The sequence below is a fragment of the Amphibalanus amphitrite genome, unplaced genomic scaffold, assembly GCF_019059575.1.
Source record: "Amphibalanus amphitrite isolate SeventyFive unplaced genomic scaffold, NRLGWU_Aamphi_draft 000232F_arrow, whole genome shotgun sequence".
Lineage (NCBI taxonomy): Eukaryota > Metazoa > Arthropoda > Thecostraca > Balanomorpha > Balanidae > Amphibalanus > Amphibalanus amphitrite.
This window is the reverse complement of record NW_024881727.1, coordinates 201,716-221,597: the sequence shown is the minus strand read 5'-3', so window position 1 is coordinate 221,597 and position 19,882 is coordinate 201,716. Positions and strand designations below refer to the sequence as shown.

The following is a 19,882-nucleotide window of genomic DNA, read 5'->3' as shown; positions in this document are numbered from 1 at the left end:
GGGCGGGCTCGCCGACTGACTCATCCCTCTCACTTCTCCCGGATGTGAGCCCCGCCACCACCGCACTACGAGCAGCGGCGCGCAGCAGCGGAGGCGGGCGGCCAGAAAAAGCGCGCTCCTCGCCCCACGGTGCCGCTTGTCTGCGTACGCGTCGGGGCGCTGGTAGCAGGTGCCGCTGTCGGGCGTGGTGAGACAGAGCGGCGCGCTGCTGAACCGGCCCGATCGAGCTGATACACGGGTTGATTTCCTTCCCGCGTTTCTTTCCCGTCGTCTCACAGGGTCCGGTGAGATTTGGCCGAGATACGGTCGTGCGAGCGGTCGACTCCGAGGGCGACGGCGGCTCGCCGTGTGTCCCGGCGTGCTCGGAGACAATCCGGTGGTTGGGATTTTTGTCGCCGTGCCAAGGCTGCGCGGCGGCGGTTGCAGTCAGTCTGTGTCACGCAGAGGTGTCTAATGGGCATCGGGAGGGAACGGAGCTCTGCAGAGGCGCAGACACCACCTAGCAGCCAACAAGGCGCCGGTTCACAGCCTATCTGACACCCGCCGGCCGTCGGAGCTTCTGTGGGAACCAACACCTTGAGTTGAGAGACAATGGCCTGTCTTCGAGCTCGGACAATGTCCCCTCACGCTGACTACAAACATTACAGTGACACCTTTACACGACGATGACACCTCAGCAACGCTACTGACACCTTCATGACATTTCTTCGGTGACACCTCGGTACTACCAACACCATCCAACACCACCGTCTCTCTTCTGACACCTCAGTAGCGCTACTGACACGCCCCTGACACCTTCCTGACCCCACTACCAGCAGCCTCCGCCGGCAGACACCGCCGTGACAGCAGTACCTCACCGTGAGCCGGCTATTCATGAGCGGCGGCGCCCGAGTGGCGGCTGACGGCAGCCCACCCGTCGACCCGACCCGACCCAGCGCTGCTTCCGCGTCCGCCGCCCGGCAACCGGACCGCCAGCACAGACCAGAGCTCAGGCCTCCGAGTGGCCGCAGGGCAGCCATAACGCCCACCAGAGATTAGGGTGCATGAAAGCACGTGCACACATAATGCAAGCTGCATGGAGCGAAACCTGCGGCTGGCATGGATGGGATTATGTTGCAGGGATGACACACAACAGACGAAAGACGATTGACGGCAGACGGCTGGGTGACCGGATGGGACGACACGAAATGACGGAAAGCGCTGATCGGTCGCTCGGAAGCCCTTTGTGGTCTGCCGCTAGCCGCAGAAGCCAGCGCGGTGCGACATTTCAGCAAATATCTGATCAAAGCGACCGGGCCCAGGCGGAAGACGGCACCTGGCACGGAGCTGTCGGCGATTCCAACTCCGAGCTGACGTCGAACCCAACGTGAGAAACAGGTGATCGCAGCACGCGGAACCGGCTGCCGCGTGGCGCTGGCGTTCACCGGGCGCCGAGCCGTCATCGGCCGTCACAGAACCGTCATCCAGCCGTCACTGGACGTCATCGAGCACCGGGCGCTGACGGATGGCGTCATCCGCTGTGATGGCGGCGCGCCAGCGGCGAGGACAGGTACACACGCTCCGCCAGCGGCTGACGGATGTGCGTCGGCCCGCTGGCCCCCGTCAGGCCCTCAGAGGTGCCGCCCCCAGCGCCAGGTGCGTCAGCCGAGGCTGAACCCGGCCCCAGCAGAGCCCGCGGCACACAGCGCGGCCAGAGGCAGCGGAGCGAAACTATGCACACACGGAAGGGAGGTGAATACCCTGGAGGCAGAGCCTCGGAGGCGATGACGCTGTTGTATAATGAAACGGCCAGAAAAGTGGGCGGTGGAATTTGCAACTTCTCCAATCGTACCGCTCTGACGTCAACATCAAGCTTCCAATATCAAACCAACTAAGATAAGAGGATTGACGAGTTCAGCACAGAACAATGTTGAACAAAGTGTAGGGTATCGTCTCGTATCCAAATTGGATGCTGGTATCTAAGCGCCGCCAGGGGTTATTACCTCGCAGTGGAGAGCTATTGCCTTCGCTGCTCGGCGAAATGCTCTTTATATCGCAGCAAAAGCCTCTTTAAATGCGCCAGCGTGTCGGCATGATCCGTCCCTGGCGCCGCCACTGTGACGTCACGGGACTTGTATCAATCTTAATCAGCAGCCAGTGAGCGAGCTGCAACAGGCGTCCCGAGAAGCCCTATCGCACAGCACAGAGCTACATTCCCAATGCGCGGCTGATAAGACGAATTCACCAATGAATTTATCAAATTTGTACCCACTTTCAGGAAGCTCAGATATAGCCCAGCATGAGTTTCGCGCTGCGTTCGCTCTTTTGTCAGGTTGCGGTCTTCCTGGTAGAAGCGCATCCAACAACATCCATCAGACTTTTTCAAACTTCACAAAGAAACACGGCCCAGTTCCAGCGGCGCTTCCGCGGCGGGGAGCCGAAGGTCGTTCGAGTACCGGTCTTCCAAAGCGCCCGGGCTGCGCCATGAGCGGAGCGGCCCGCACCCGGCGGTCGGTCCACGCCGTCCTGGCCGGCACAGAAAGGGGTTGACCTTCGGAGTCGTTTCGAGCACCCGCCGCCGCCGCCGCCGCCGTCACCGCCGCCGCCGCTGCATTAGGACCAGCCGTGGGCGGCCTGACTCGGCTCGCGCCAACACTGTGGCCAGACATCATGCAAAGTCCAATCTTCGTCAGAGCGATGATGATGACGCAATGAACGAATTATGCAATGGTAAGCGGCACGGAGCCTAGGAAGTGTCTCTTCCTCAAAGAGGTCCGACCAGTGATGATTATACTCCGTGTACCACCGCTTCTTCGGAAGCGGATCGGTTACCAAATCAGAGGGAATTTATGTCTTCTAATCAGGGAACATTAATCCATCTGTCTCCACTTGCAGTATCCTAAGATAATCTCGAAATTCCACAGGAGACTTTCCATAATCACGTCGCCCACCAGGGCGTTCCACGTCCGCTCGAAGCTTGCGGAGGCGGTGGTGCAGCGGCAACAAAGTCTAATCATCTGCCTGGCCCACCGCCGACGGCGGCGGGACGCCACGTCAACTGAAATAGACTCGTAACGACCGCAGCGTCGGCACCGCGCTCCGCACGCGGCGCCGACCTGCACGATGCACACACACACACACAAATAGAGCCAGACGGCGCGGCGAGCGGGTGGCGACGACACTCACACCGCCGGCGTCAACAAAAACATTCCGACGCTTCACTCGGGACCACCCGGCCAGAGAGCAAGGAATGCTGCAGAGACTGCACACCAATGGCCATCTTAGCCAAACTCATCTGTACGCCAACGCCCTGTCAGAGCTGCAATAGATAAAGATAGTTGGATAGATTCAATCAAATCAAGCCATTCCTCACAGAAAATCGTCCATTCGTTTTGAACAAACAGCGCAAATTCGGTTACAAATAACGAAGCTATCAGGTGCATTCCACCTCAAGGATGTCTTTCCTCGGAAAGTCACGTTACATAACGACAAAGACGAGCGACGAGTCGACGCCCATCAGTCGTATCTCCCCTCCCTCCGCCATGCCCGCGCCCCGCTGCCCGATTGGACCGACCGCATCGACATGCCGGGAGAGCTTCTCCGAAATCCACGCCGCGGTCTTTCCACAGAGCCTCGTCCCAGTGCATGCTGGCTGGCCAAGGCCACGGCGCCTGGCTAGGCACGGCAAAATTATGGCAAGGCGCTCTACAGCACGGCCCAGTCCAGCACGGAAAGGAAGGGTACGGTAGACGCTCACGGTATCCAAACGTGACAGCCCATTACCGACCCAGTTAGCACCGTTGTCCGGACTCCGGCCATCCCCAAGGCCGCGCTCCGGACGACAGGTGGGAAAAGGGTTCAGCCGTCTCCCACGCTCCCGCTGCCCGCTCCCCGGCGCCCGGGGCTGCTCGCGACAAAGGCGGCGCCTCCACTGGGGAGCGCGCACAGAGGGGCGGCGTGAAAAACAACCGTCACCAATGGAAGGGGTGGCAGGGAAAGCCGAGACGAGGGTGCCAGACATCACACCGGCTGGGGGCAATAAACGCGCTGAGGCGCACATTCTGCCAGTCTGTTTGGCATCCAGACGGTGTCAGAGACACTGCGGAGGAGGGGAGCGGTGCCACCCCCGCCACCGGTTCGCTGGCCCGCCGCCGATGGGCCACTGCAGACGGGAGAGTGCTATGAGCATCGGCGGCGGCCCGTGTCGCTCTGCACGCTGCACGGAGCGCCAGTCGCCCGCCGCATGCAAATCGACTGACCCGCCATAAACTGACCGGCGGCCGGCCGCGGTGCCGCGGGTGAAAAACCTGCGAGAAACTGCACCAGAGCGCCGGCACGGCCGGAAAATTTTGAGATACGTCGTCGCAAAGGGAGCATTAAAAATACAGATAACCTAAAATAAACAATAAATTAAATATTAATATGCTGCCGATGCCGAGAATAAGGTTCGCTGTCGAAAACGGTTAGCTACCTGATAGTAAAACAATACGATCATTCTGAACCAAATATAAAATAAAACCGGAACGCAGGGGAAATAACCGGTGCAAACCAAGGTTTTCACCTGTGCGCTCCGGTTGAAGCGCAAGAGTGTAACGATCGGCACCCGTAATAGCTGGTCGGAGCGGCGGGAGCAGCCGATCGGCACACAGTGACTGGGACTTGAGCCCGGCGATCAGACGGAGATCAGCTCAGCATGGCAACACAGAGCCGACCTGGGCAGGCTCAGGCACGTAGCTCCGTTATCGTCTACGGTATCACCTGATCAATAGCATAAACGTCTGGTCTGTCCGCCGTCCAGACCAGGCCGTCCGGGTCTGTTCAGTGCTCAGTGTCCAGTCACTTCCCAGGGTCCATCTCGCGATCAAACCCGCCCGATCAAATTACAGCTCTCACCGGACCGGGCAGAGTCCGAGCCGGCCGGCTTTGGGTCCACTTTGGTCCGGGGCGCGCGGTCGGTGGCCCAGCTCGGACCGGCCTCCTGTACCGTCCGCCTTGCGTGGGGCCATGTAATCGAGGCACGCTCCGCAGCGTCCCGGCGGTTCCGCAGAGGTGAGCGTCGAGGTCGGGCCGCGTGGCGCCCGCCGCCACTTTGCATAACGACCTGCTGCGGCGCCGCGGCCTCCGATAGCCCCTGCGCAGCTGAGCAGCAGCAGCAGGACAGCAGCCCGAGAGGCAGCGGCAGCCGCCGCCGGCAGCAGCAGCGGCAGCAGCAGCAGCAGTAGCAGAGGCGGCCGCCGGCTGAGGCGGGTGTGCAGCGTCCCGGCTGACCCTATCATTACTCGGCGCCGGCGGCGGTAGCGGGCTGCCGCCGGTGACCCGAGCCGGGACGGGTCACGGTCGGATACCGAGCGCGCCTCATAGATCGCCTGCCGGTGCAGTCCGCGGGCCATCGCCGCTCCGGCCGGCGCCCCAGTGGCCGTAACCACGGCGTAGCCGCCCAATAACCGCCCTAATCGCTGCTGTCATACCCGGGGACAACGGCCGACCGCCGACCCCTGCCGGGGGCGCCACCGCCGGCGCCGGCTCCGACTGGCGGCTCCGACATCCGCCGGAGGCCGAGCCGCCAGCCGTGTGTACCAACAGGTGGTTTCTGTCCGGTTGTGCGCCGCACGGCACCTCAATTACCGTCTGATTAATCACAGCCAGGACTGGCGGCCCTCGAGAAAAAACACCCCCGCCGAATCCAGGTGAAATTGTTCCCATTAAAGGGTGGCAATGGCGCCGCACTGGAGCGCCCCTCAGTCGCCGTACCGCGACGGCAAGGCGAAAACAAGACCGGCGTAATTGCCTCGTCGAGCCGGCCGAAAAACATCAATTTGCCCGGCGGTTTAGTGGCCGGCCGGCGGCGGGCGCCCGCGGGGTGCACACAACAGGTGCCTGGCCACTAACTGCCCTCGGGAGAGGCGCGTCATCTCTGCTGTGGCCGCGTGACGTCCGCTGTCCCCCTGCTGTGGGCTGCTCCAGTCAGCCGACGGCCCGGCGGCGGCGCCTCGGGCCACAGTCGCTCGTTACGGCGATAGACACAGCAGCTGGAGGACATCCACTAACCTCTCCGGGCAATCAACCATCCTCTCTGTGCCGTCCCTCCCAGCCATCTACTACCCTTACAACCGGCTTACCATGGCCTGATTGTGTCAGACTGTGTCCACAACCCACACATCTGCGCTGCGTCTCAAGCAGCCGTAAAGTAACGTCACGCCGCACCACCCCCCGTGACGTCGCGTCTCGTCACGGCCTAGTCCCGTGCTAGGCCGGCTCGGTCGGGTTTGGCCTTGAGCGCGTGACGGTGGGAACAAACCATCATCGATCGGGTGTGGTTCCGAGGCTCGGTTCCGCCGCCGCCGCTGTGTCTCCGTCACGGTTCGGCGCCGCCCGTGAGAGCGACGGCACACGTCTGTCCGTGGCTGCGCCCAGCCGGGAGTTCGTGCGCCGAACAGACAGAGGCCACGGCACCCACAGCCGAGCACCTGCTTCCGTCGGGGAACAAGTGCAGGAGAGGGTCAGTGGCCACCGTTTCCGCTGTGACTGACCGCCTGAGAAACGTGCCAGCCTTGCCAAAATATTGTAAATTTTGCGAATTTACAATATGTGCATCAAATGCAACACTCAGAAATGCATCGGCACAGACTCTGAGACTCTGGTAGATGTAATTTGGGGATAAGTGACGAGGAATTATAATGGATCCGAGCTTCACTTGCTAATAACCACTGAAAAATATTGGGTGATTTCGGCGCCGTTGCATTCCCGGAGCTCATTTCAACACCATCATCGTTTGGCCTTGAAGTCGCGCCGTCGGGAGTGTGGGCAGCTGATATCTCACGCGTCTTTCCGGCGAGGTAATCGCCGTGGCGTCCTCCAGTCTCACGGCTCTCACGGCACACTCTCACTGCGAGCCTGTGGCCACTGCTGGCTCTCATGGCGAGCAGCCGCCGGTCTCCGACACCCAGCCGAGCTCACAGCAAACTCAGGGAAACTCAGCACCGGCCCAGTCCTCCGTCCCTGATCCCCGTCAAAACTGCGACAGGGGTCACGTCATGACCTTGCTTTGTAGCTGCAGGGCACAGGAAGACCGCCCGGCGCCTCGCTCCCACCCAATCCCAGAGAATTACCGGAGATTAGTCTCAAATGACGGCCGCCGCGGAAGAGAAGGCCGGCGAGGTGTTGGCAGTGGCGTGCACTGCGCGTACACGCGCGCGCGTGCGTTTCGATGCGGCAGGTGCACAAAGGTGGTGATCACACGCAGTAATTACTCGGTGTATCCTTGAGTGTTGAGAGGCACGGAGGTGCGTGGCGCGCGCCGGCCCGCCCCCGCGACCACAGAAGCCGGCGAGGGCTGCCGTGCGCCGCACGCCGCGCACGACACAGTCGCCGGACAAGATACAAGGAAATTACAACCGGTTGTTCGTGTTCATGACCAGGCGATTGGGACGGCGCTTTGCAGATAGACGCGGCGATACCGTCCGCCAGTGACACACGAAGGGCGGACGCTTTTTACCGGGCCACGGTCGGAGCCGGAGCTGGCACGACAGCCAGTCAGCGGGGACGGACACGGTCGCGGTCCCCAGTCGTCGCCCTTCACCAGCCGACCGGCGCCGCTCCCACGAGCAGACAACACGTGCTCTGCAAAACCCACCAACCCGAGCCGGGGCCAATTCCTCCGCCGAGACGGGGCGTGAAGGAGGGACCGACCGAACGAGTCGAGAGGGCGCCGCGGCGGCCCCCAGCGCGTAAAAACAGCTGCTCGTCGACGGGGTGCGCCGTGCAGGGTGGTAGGGGTGCGGGCGCGCGCGCAGACAGACATACACACACATCTGGTGACAGCGGTGCGCCGGTGGTGTTGGGTAACGGGCCCGGTGGAGGAGGCGGGCGGGCGGCACCACCGCCGCGGCGGACCATCGCGCCCGCTCCACCGCACCGGACGAACAAAGAGCACCCCAGCCGGCCGGCCGTCCGCTCGGTCCGGCTCGCTCCCTAGCTCCCTAGCCGCAGCCGGTCGGTCGGCCGGTGCGTGGGCGCCCCTGGAAGACGACGCCGACGACCGGCCTTCCCCGAACGGCTCATGACGTCGGTTCGGCGCACGCGCGCGCCACACTCATGGGAGAGACCGAGCCGGCGGCGACCGCTGACCTCCGTCCGCGCCGCGCTGCCGAACAGCAGCCGACCCGCCGACCGGCCAGAAATACTCGCGGCCGGCACGCTTCCGAAGCGCGCGTCACAACTGAGAGCCAACGAGCCCAGTTCTGGCCCGCCTCCAGACCAATCAAAAGCGGCGCCGCCGACACCGGCTATTAAAACAGCGGCCCGCCGGAGTCGATGGTTTTCCAATGTCGGCCGGCGCCGCGCTCGTTACGCCGTGCGCCAAAGCGGGCTATCGCAGCTGCCATCTCGCTGCGCAATACTGGCGCGCTGCACGGCGAGGGGCCGCCGCGCGGCGGTGACACAATCGGCAGACGCGGCGCATCTGCGGCGAGGCGCGGCGCGCGCACCACAAACAAACAGAGCCGGCGCGCCTGGCTGCCGGCGCCGGAGCGGCGCTCGTCGCGGGCCGCGCTAATGGCTGTCGCCGGGGACGTCTGCGCGCGAGGGGCGTCTCGTCCCGGCGGCAGCCGCTCGTCTCCGGTTGCCTCCTCCCCTGCCAACAGGTGCCCGGCTGCCGGGCCGGCGCCGGTCCCACGGGAGGGGCCGCCGAGCTAGTCAGGTGCAATCACCCGGTGGCTGAACCGGCCCGCGGCGGCGAACGAGGGAAGGAGGGAGGGAGGGAGGGAGGGAGACGGTCGGTAAAAACAGCTCCCCCGCCAGGCGACCGCTGCCAGCGCCCCGAGACGGTGGATGGCACACTGGAGTCCTGGAGAGCGGATGACAGAACGGCCTACTGTCATAAATACTCGGCGTCAAGGCTGGTCCAGACGTTCATGGTCCAGTTTATAGACCGACCGTCCATGGGCCTCAGAATAACCGGTGCTCTAAGACCAACCCTCGCGGGATTATATCACTTTGCGGCAGATCGGCGCTGGACTGAATACCAAGGGAAACAGTAGCTGAGATCAGCGGTATTTGTGGTCAAGTGGTATCGCCAATGCTGTCAAAATTCCCCGTTCGATGCTGTGACGATACGCTGCACAGGTGCTGGTTAGGCTGTGAGCTCGTCACCAAAATTAAGCTTACAGTCACGTAGCTGGACGTCATTGTCGCGACGGACCTCGCCTGTCCGGCTGCAACAAGTCATCTGTTATGCAAGATGCATGACATCCGCCACTCTTTCCTCTAGTCGGCTGCAACAATCGGCCGTGTCGAAACCGTCACATTTGCAGCACATCATGCGCAACCGCCGCAGGTAGCCGCGGCGCGGCGCCGGCCACAGGGAGCCGCTGTCACGGCGCGGCGGCACCCGTTTTGGGCTCGGCGACCGCTACGCAGGCTCCTCGGGACCACCTGACCACCCGCCAGGCCCGGTACCGCCGTCCGCGGCTTACCGGCAGGACAGAAAGGAAAAGTGCACCGGCTCATAAGAACTGGTCGGTCTGCCGCCTAACCCGTCCCAAAGCCCGACCAAAGCCTCAGTACTGAGGCGCACCAATCTCCCCAGCAGCGGGCGGTCACAATAAACGGACGGGTTTGGGGTTCAGCGCGAAAAGTATCACTGTTTTACATCAGACACATCGAACCCAGTGAACCAGATGACCCGATCACCACGTAGCATCATCACAAACCCACACAGCACTCGTGCACTTCCACAAACACTGCATTCCACCCACACACCACCAGACCATCATGCAACGACGTACCCAAACACCATCAATTGTCCGTCCCCCTTCCCTGTGCATCTCCACTTTCCATCTATATGCCACCTACGCCGCGTGCGGCCGGCAGCTCATGCATAGCCCCAACAGCACGGCATATACCGAGAACCAGCACCGTCCGCTGACGAGCGACCACTTGTCGGAACGGCTCTCCGCCCGGCGCCGTGCACCGCGCACGCGTCATGGCGGCTTCCAGAGGAGCTCACTCGCTTGCCGGTGCAGAGGGCACTTGCAGAGAGGCAAACGGCCGATCCGAGCCGGGGAGAGCCACGACTGGCCTCATCGGTGCCGGTCGCTGCATCCGAGCGTGGGCCGCCGGACTGGCCCGGCCTCAGGCGGTGCGGTGCTCAGACGGCGGCGATCGAGATAGGAGGGTAAGAGCAAGTGTGCGGTGAGCACTGAGCAGAGCCGTGAGCTGAGCTGGGAGGTGAGCTGAGCTGTGAGATGAGAGGAGTTGAGAGCAGAGCTGTGACGTGAGCTGTGAGGTGAGCAGAGCTGAGAGCTGAGAGTACGATGAGGGGTGCTTTGAGATTGTGCGGCACAGCTGGCAGAGGTGCGCAGTGCGGTGAGCGCACACAGAGGTGTCCCTGAGTGTGCGGCCCTGCGGCGGTTGCGCGGCGGCCGGCCGCCAATAAGTGGTTAGCTCGGGGTCCGACCGCGGCTCCCTGGCACGTCAGTTGGGCCCGTGCCGGCGGCGCCTCCCACGGAGAGCGCCGCGCGCCGGAAATGCCGCCGCCGCGCCGACCGCGCGCACTCTCGGCCGGCGCGCAGGTGGCCGCCGGCCACGGGCGCAGACCGGTTTTGCCTCCACTGCGCCGCCACAGCCGCCTCAGAGTGGCCGCGGCAGGCACCATCCCGAGCCAGCGTCTGAGACAATGAGCCCGACCGGCGCACAGAGGAAGGTATTATCGGTCCACCAAACGGCGGCACCGGAATGTGTGTAATGACACACCGCGGCGCCGAGCCGGCAAGGTAATTATCATTTAATTAGCAGCCCGACCCGCGGTTTTCCCTCCTCCAATGTCAACACTTGCGCCAGCGTGCGCTAACATCAGGTGAGCAGAGACTCTCCACGCCGGCGTCGGATCAGTCAGCCACCAGCCTCACTTTCTCGCGCTCGGCGGCATTCAGCGGAGTCTCGCGCGTCCACCTGCGTCTCGCGCGTCTCGAGGTGTCTGCCGTCTCCGGAGGAATGCGACGCCGGCTCGCCGGCCAGGTGACAATGACCGAGTCGACCGGGACGCCGTCGCCGACCGTCCGTCCTCGCGGCCGATAATGAATCGCGTCAGAGCGGGCCGCCGGGCGCAGTGTGCGCCGGTCCGCCGCAGGGGGCGGCCGTGATATACGCTCCAGCAGGCCCATTGTGGCCCCACTCCGGCACCGGCCGACGGACCGGGCCGCGCGCGACACGCTCGTAATTGCCCCGGTCGCCGGCGGACGGAGGTGAGCCCGGCAGAGATGGAAATTCAGGCTGAGGACAGAGCGGGATGTGTGGTCGAAAGCGGGCGTGACAAGCGTGAAGATTGGGAAACAGCCATGGTGTTTGGTACCCGGTATTGGTGCCATGATAGTACCGTCTTAGAAGTCAGACAAACTAACACCCCGCTGTCTACTAGGAAACATTTTCAATACGCCAACGCCGCGATAGCATTGAATTGGTTTTGTGATGAAGACGCGCTTGTGCCAACATTTGCCCGACGTCTGAATCCATCATCATCAGTGTGTTTATTTAGCAATTTAACCTAAATAGACCTCCAACTGGTTCTCCGAAACCACAGGCCGCCCAGGGCTCACCCATTACCATCCACGCCGCATTGGCGTCACCTCGACACCATGTCATGCCCATGTCAGACCGTGCCAGTCGCGGTTCGAGGCCGCTCCGTCTCACACCTGGCAAGGACAGGCCGGGCGTCTCTCCTCGCCGGCAGGTCGACCCGGCTCTATTGAATTATGGCTGGGGCTCCGAATAGCCGCGCCGCGGTCGCCGCGTCCCGGATCTGGCGTTCGGCGAACTAGGCTCTGCCCCGGGGCATGGCAATGTCAGACGATGTCGAGCAGTGTCGCCGTGATCTGAGTGCCGTCGCTGTGATGTCTGCCCCTGGCGCTGTCACAGTCTGTCAGGTGCTCCGCGGAGACAGCTCCGTTGAGCTGACAGACGTTGGTCGGTTGCTGAGCGACTCAGAGTGACTCAGAGACTCTGAGCGACTCGGTACGGCTCTGACAGGGCCGTGACAGGACTCGGACAGACTCTAGATTGGCTCAGATCGGATTGGGTAGACAGCCGGACAGCTTGATCTATTTCAGTGGCCAGCTCAAGCTTCTTCGTCACGACACAGCGCGGTACGCCACGGCATGGCTCAAACTTCATCACGGTACGTCCGCCACGTCTGTCACGTCACGGCACGTCCCACGGCACGTCACGGCGAGCGCTCACCGCTCGGTCACGGGCAGCAGGCCACGGCCGGTCGCGTCTGACGTCACTGGCCGTAGTCGATCGATGCTAGCGGTACGGCCAGGCATGAGCCACTCGACGCTGCCAGGAGCGCTCCCCGCACAGGCAAAGTGGCTGCCGGGGGGATGGGGCGGCGAGGAGTGAGGACCATGGGTGGAGGGGGGGGGGGGAAGAGCGTGGTGTGGTCACATGTTTCAGACATAAGATGGCCCCTGAACGCATCGGTTGTGTTCGCTTGTTGGGTAAACGCAAACACGCTAGAGAAGATTAGATAGCGGGCTGGTCTATTTGATCGCTGTCATGAGTGACATCACAGAGAAGGCTCGAGTGATTCCACTGATTTCTGATACACCACTTATACTCGTAGTTCAGGTGAGCCAAGGAGAACGTCGGCTTCTAATAAACTACCCAGCGGACGACTATAGCCGCCGGGCGCGGCGCGGCGCTCGTTTCACCGTGGGAGGTCGCCGGGCTGACCCCTAAAATAGCCGCCGGCCGTGGCTCTAAGACGGATGGCCGAATAACTTTTAAGCACCGACTGATCGCCTCCGAGAGGTGGCCAGCAGCGCCGCGGCGGCGGCGACGATGGCGATGGCGAGGGCAGCGGCGGGGGCGGTGATCCAAGGCGAAGGGTGGGCCCAGTCGGTCCGACCAACTCCGGTAGCTCCTGTCGGTCCACGCCCGCCGTTCGTCGCCGTGCCGACAGAGTTACGAGATGGCAGTCCGCGGATCGTGAATCGGCCATGGACTGCCCGACGTCCGGCAATGGAGGGACACTGAGAGCCGCTCGTCTTGGCCGGACAAATGGCGCGTGGAGGCGGAGCTCATGGCCCCGAGTTCGTCCCGGTAAGGAACGGGCACGGCCAGTGGGAGCATCGAAGCTGGTCGGTAGTCCTACTCCTGATTCTGACGGACCACGAACCGCTTCCGACATGGTAAAAGTTATGCGAGCGGTGACTATTCCCTAAACTGCTTGTAACCAAGTTATCTGCAGATCACATAACTCTTGTACGGTAAATTTTGCATGTTCCGTATTCAACTTGCAGTGGCATGAAAACAACGGTTCGAGGTATCGCTTCAAGTTTCAGAGTGCACAGACATGCAACACGTTGCTTGGACTGTAGGGTAGGTTAATTGCTAAAAATACAAAAGAATGACATATTGTTTTATGAAGATCAACAGTGTCGCCTTTCCTGCAGTTTATAATCATGGACAACACAATGGCCATACAGCTCGAATTCTGATCTACTTGTTGATTAAACCGTAGAAGGGAACTGTCGATTGCTTTGCAGCCTAATTGACGACTGGGCCTCTATTTAACACTTTTTGACTTTAAAATGCATTCCACAAACACTCATGCAAAGCAGCTCTTATCCATATGTGCTTAAAAGGTGACTGGAATAATCCTGCCTTTCCTTTTCCACTAAAATACCTAGAACTCAGCGCCTCACGATGCAAAACACTCTACTCTAGGAAAACTTAATGACAGCTTTACGGAGCGCCTAATCCTCCCAACCCTAGGACGCAGTGAGAGGGTAAAGCCGCCGAATCGGGGGTAGCGCGGCCCGGCTTAACTGCGATCACCGGCGGAGGGGCACAGCGGCGACTGGAGAGTGACAGAGCCGGTCCGCGCGACCCTGAAACACAGCCGCCGCCGCCGGAAGGGGACCCACCCAGCCGGGGTAATTGATCCCTTAATGACCGCTAATGCAGTGAAAACACGCACACGGGCGGCATCCTTTGCTCCCATGGGCCGACGCGAGTGAAAGGATTGTCGCACGGTGTGCCGTTTCATGCAGAGATCCCAGGCGACCGGTTGGCGATGATGGGACGGTAGTGGCGGCGGATAATGGGTTTGTGGCCACGATGGATCCGGGGGAGATGCACCGGGCAAAAGCTGGGGTCAGGTCAGAACAGACGTCATAAAGACAAATGATGCCTGTCCTGAGGTGCACGCCACGCCTGTCCTGAGATACAAGCCCGTGACATGAACCCAGAGAGCTGGCAACTTTTAATCAGTAACGCACAGCGAACTGACACCGCCAACGATCCTACACCGCTGACAGTATCTCGTCTACCCAGCAACTGAAACAAAGTGCACCCTTCAGACCCAACACGAGCTCAATTCCATCAGTACTGATCTGGTCTGAGCACTAATCAAATATGATGACCCTTCTATTGAACATGCCGGCTATCTGTAGCCGAGTGTCTTGTTCGACCCAGCCCCTGGCCAGCAGGATATAGTCACGGCGCGGTGCAGTCTGCCTCCCCCATACCACAGCCCTGTGGTAGTGACTATACCCCTGGGTATAGTCACTCGGTCTGCGACCGGTCAGCCGTGGCGGCCCTCCAGTGTCCACTCTGTATAAACACGGCTCTCCGGCCGTCGTCTCCGCCCTCTCCCCAGCCAGCCATGTTTGTGGCGGCCCGTATGACTCGTCCGCGCCGCCACCCGCGCTGGTGACGCGCCCATAAACATACCAGTCGCTGGGCCGCACCGTGATGGGCTCCATGTCACGTCCCGAGCGACCACGCTGCTCTCAACTCCGCCCGCTCCTGACGGCTACGAGAGTACACCGGACATAGCTGTGGGCTACGGCCGAGCCACCGCAGCCCCAAGCCACTCGACAAGGAAGCTGGCGAGCTGTTCAGACCAGGCGAGGGCAGTTGGGGTCAGCGACAGCCCGAACAACTCACCAGCAGAGGCCGTGACTTGTCCGACACACGGGAAATGTCAACAACTCTTGTTAAACTCGCTAAACTCCTGCCTGGCGGACCAGGAATCGGCGGCCGAGTCGAGCTGGCAAACACGATTTGCCTCTTGGCCCGGGAAGGAAAAGTATTTAGACTTTACCCGAAATACATCCTGAGATTTTAGAGCTGATCTTGACACTGTGGACTGATGACGGGTTTCGCAGGGACGGTCCACTCCTTTCCCAGGTCAGCTGGCAGATGCCGCAGATGGGGAGTAGTGGTGGGGAGGAGAGGGGGCGCTCCCCGTCCGATCCAGGCACGTCGTACACGTGCTGGGAGTACTACCCCACATCGAGGGGTTGGGGGACCGGGGGGGCATGAAACGTGACCGGTCAGCGGGCTGCACCCCGGCACGGCCGAGCCGCCCGACCAACGCTGCATCGCTTACCCAGACAGTGACGTAGTCACTAGTCTGTCATCGATTAGGGAGCTAGAATCCTCCATAGCTACCAAGCCAGGAAGTTAAGCTCCCGTCAGGCCAGGAAGTCACCTCACCAGTTGGGTTCACTCCGATATACACAGCACGTTTCAACACCAGCTCACGTTTCTCATGGCGCAGCACGGCCCGGCCGCTCGGCCGCTGGGCAGTGACGACAGGGTCCGAGGTCCACGGGACAGCGCTCGGTCGCGGCCAGAAGTCGCGGACGGACGGAAGAGGGCCGCGCACCGCCGGACGTGGTTCGGACTCGGGTGTGTGTTTGGCTATCGGCTGCGTCCGCGCGGCGCCACCCACGGACGGATGGACGGACGCCAGGCGCGGGGCGAAAAAACCGACTGACGTCACCTAAACAGTCCGTCTCGGCCGGTCACGCTCCTAAGACACACACATCACGGACAGACCCATCAGTCATAAGTCTGGCGGGTATACAAGGCTAAAAAAATCGGGATGTAGCCGCACAAACCCCGTCTCAACGCTCCTAACAGCGACATCTGGCGAAGACATGTGACCCTGAAGATGACAGCGCGGTACGGCGCTGCCCAGCGTCCACCCGCGCCCACTCATGACCCCAGCCGTACGGCACTCACCTCTCATCCGTGATGGGCGGGTGCGTGGTCGGCGGCGCTGCCTGGGCCGCTGAGATCAGCGTGGTGGCCGCCTGGCGCTCCGTGACGCTTCTGTCGACCCACTGCAGCACAGCGTAGCGATCGTCGCGCGCGCGCGGCCCCGCTCCCTCACGGACTGAGCGGCGGCCGCCGGCGGCCCCGCTCACTGCGCCGTCCGCCGCCAGGGGCGCCACCTGTCCGAGACGAGAAATAACGTCACTCCATGAGCCGTGACGTCACAGCGGCCGTCGCCGGGCGCCGAGCGGCGGCGGCGGCTCGATGGCACCTGCCCGGCGGCTGACGGGGGGGGGGGGGGGGGGAGCAGTCACTGCACCTGACGCAGCCCAGCGCAGGTGACCGTGACCTTCGCCGGCGGTCAGCTGACGCCAGCAAATTACGAACATCAACGGTGGGACGGGGGCCTGGGAGCAGGCCACCGTTTCCGACAGAGCTGACCAAACTGCGGGCTCAGTCCGACCACCAATGGCAAAATTGCCGGAAGGCCGAACACTCCATTCATCATCCATTGTTTTTGCCACCGCGCGCTGGCCGCGAGTGCTCGAAAAGTCCTGAGAATCACCTTCGCCTGCGGGAGTCCAATTGAGCGTCGATAGGTCAACCAACCTAAGGTTTTGGGAGGCGTTTTCCCAGGACATGCTCTTCATCAAAGGACCCTAGAGGATCAGCAGATTCCTGGGTTACTAAAACCTCGACAAGCAACAGCTGAGATCCCTAGGCAGGCAGAGAGACAGCATCATCTCCAGCTGCGCCGCGTTATCTGGTCAGATTGTGTCCAGCTGCGGCTGAGCCGCGCTGGTCTGATGAGGTCGAGAGACGCCACGTCCCGCGGGATCAGTCGACCGCAGCACACCCAGTTCTTGGAACCCACCAGCGCAGGCCTCTCGGGCAAGATTTATGGTATTTTGCAGCGACCGTTAACTACCAGCGCAATAACGCGGGCTGCGACCATGGGCCATCAGCGACCGGAATTTGAGAAAATGAGCCCGAGTCGCTACAACTTTTCAGCATTCGCCGCCGGATTTCCTTCCGATGTTGAAATGTTACGATACAGGAGATCGATACACCACAAAAGTAGTCTTTCCACGTCCATGTGATATAACTCCACCAAACCACGATATCCTAATTTCCTCTCTGTAGCCGGCCACCACCGTCCATTCTTCCAATCAGCGCTCCACTGAAGCCGAAAACGGTCCGATCATCGCACAGTGGCCCTTTTTCAGAATTAGCACGCATAAATTCAAAATATTTTTTCTCTTCTTTTGAGTAAAAAGCAGTCTTATCGTGTGCAAAACATTCCAAACTATCCGATGGTGCCATTTTTACCTCCTAAAAAATAATTATCTTTGGTAGAATTGACCGCAAAATCGAAGTTTGTCGAGAGGCGCGCGGACACCACCGGCGGACCCTAAAAAGTAGAGTGAGATAAACATCAATTTGTAAGACTTTCGATGCAAAAATATTAAAAATGAGTGGCATGGCTGTGAAGCTGAGTTTACGTAGAAGCCCTAGAAACCACTATTTTCATTATATAAACTTAAACAGACCACTTTTGCCGAATGTTGTGGACACAATAACAGGACAATTATTAACTTGAGATGGCGGCATACATATGAAGCTTTATGTTAAGTGGCACACTCTGGAACATGTCGTATTATACATCGTTCGAATCGCCGATCTCTTCTGACCATGTCCGCCAAAGGGCATCGCGCCATTTTGCGCCATTTTGCTTCTACGGTGGATAACGTGAGCCAGTTCAGTCCGCGAGAGGCTGTGGCTCCTGTTCGATACGACTAAGCTCATTGACCTGGCTCGAAGCTAGTGTCAGGTCTGGTGTGCGCCTAAATGTGGCTTGACTTTTGCCACAAGATGTGCTATTTGAAATTATACTAATGGTGGCTGGCAACAGCTGTAGATGCGGTCACGTGACGCCCTGGGGCGTCCTGGCGGTCAGTGCAGCGCGGTCGGCTGGCGGGCTCGCCACACTTGCGTCCGGAGCGGGTTGGCCGGCGGGCGAGCCGTACGAACGTGCGCCAAATCTTGGGCCGAGTGGCCTGTCGCTGTTGGGCCGAATCTCCTTGGGCAGTTCGTTTCTTTTCTTCTCTTTGCATTGGCAGGGAATACGTCCTTGATCACGTGTTGACGTCTTGCACCACTTTCAGGTAATGTGGGAATTAATGCGTGCTAATTCTGAAAAAGGGCCACTGTGCATCGGCGACCCGTGTCATGAATGCGGGGCGCCGGATGCCGTGCGCGACTCCATACCTCTCGGGCGGGTCCCAGGCCCGGACGGCCGCCGCCGGGGGTGCTGCCGCCAGTCGGTGCCGCCTCTCCGCCCTGCCAACCGGTTCTGGGGCGCGCTGGTCGGCCGGCATCCCCTAATTACGCCGCTGATGCCGTGGGCAGTCGAAGGTATGATCGCCGGAGGATGGCGGACGGGTCAGCAGACGGGGAGGTCAGACAGGCCCAGAGGGTCCGACGACGGGCCCGGCGGGTCAGACGGGCCCGGCGGGTAAGATGACGCGACCTGAGCAAATACCCATCACACGGTCAGTGCGAATAGCACACTCGATGGGGAGAGCCGGGCCGAGTGCCGACCAGAGACCGGACACGCGCCGGCAATCCCAGTGATCCCGAGCGGGAGAACAAAAACGGCCCATGGCCGAGTAATAATGATGTCAGCCGGATGCTATAAAATCCGGCGAGCTAGGGGTTTGTAACATCGCATTGGAGAGTCCCTGTAGGATTCAAAGGGAAATAAATGTCTGTGGTGTCGCCATAATTCCTCCTACCGCCAATAAAGAGCAATGCAGCGAGATAGCCAGAATTCCTTTGATTGTTAAGGTGAGCTGCTGAACACATTTTTGCGGCGATATGCATTGGAAAGAAGTGTCTTCACTGGCAGCAAATGAAATGCCTATCATACAAATAAATGTCAACATATGATAGACAGGTATTGTTATGGGTCATAAATTATGACCCATAATCATATTCAGCTCTTAGAATAGCATTTTTCATATCCTGCTGATCCAAAAATTTGCTGACCCTCCTGTCATGCAACTAGGACCACTTATTACGGAGCGAGCGAAGCGAGCGGAGTCTTACGTAGAATAACGGAAATTTCTGAGTATGAGCGGCCGGCCGGCCGGCCGGCCGTGCGGACGCTTTTGCGAGGCTTATATCTCAGCAACCACTTGACCGATTTACACGCGGTAATTTTTGTAGGGTAGCTTCATTCCTTCTACCAAGTATTGGAATATTCCCGATGCATGTGGGTGACCCCTTATGCACGTGCCACGTGCAAAACGAAGAGGTGTCAGTTTTATAATTGTTGCAATATCTCGGTAACTACTTGGCCGATTGCGCTGAAAGTTGGCATGTAGGTAGGCACCCACTAGGCACTGCATATCCATGTGCCAGAGTTGGGGTGCTGCTGCACGTGCGCACGTGCAGGGGTCGTTTCCAGATCTCGAGAACGGCTGGACCGATGGCGCTCAAATTTGGTACACAGTTAGAGACCAGTTAGTAAGGTGCCGTGCACAAGTCAGTTGGGACCCATTTTGCACGTGCGCACGTGCAGGGTGCCGCTTCCAGATCTCGAGAACGGCTGGGCCGATTGTGCTCAAATTTGGCACATCGCTAGAGACCGGTTGGTAAGGTGCCATGCACAAGTCAGTTGGAGGTACCCCCTCGAAATTTTGCACGTGCAAGGCCCACCCTCTCGCTCGCTCCGTTAGTCGCCCCAAAAGGCGTCCTACTGGTGTATTGACTGGCAAACCTGTTGTGATTGTGAATCTAGCAGAGCTGCTAGAAATTGGTCTACAGATGATAGCAT

At 60.4% G+C, this 19,882-nt stretch overlaps 1 protein-coding gene across 2 annotated transcripts in view; it reads right to left on the bottom strand.

The window, feature by feature from the left end:
• LOC122385806 (ETS domain-containing protein Elk-3-like) overlaps window positions 1-19,882 on the bottom strand; it is a 65,254-nt gene that overhangs the window by 44,088 nt on the left and 1,284 nt on the right. For both annotated transcript variants that reach the window (XM_043374341.1, XM_043374342.1), the window contains exon 2: window positions 16,012-16,223. In XM_043374341.1, the coding sequence (XP_043230276.1) occupies window positions 16,012-16,018 (7 nt within the window). In that variant the 5' untranslated portion in view covers window positions 16,019-16,223. The remainder of the gene's footprint in view (window positions 1-16,011; window positions 16,224-19,882) is intronic.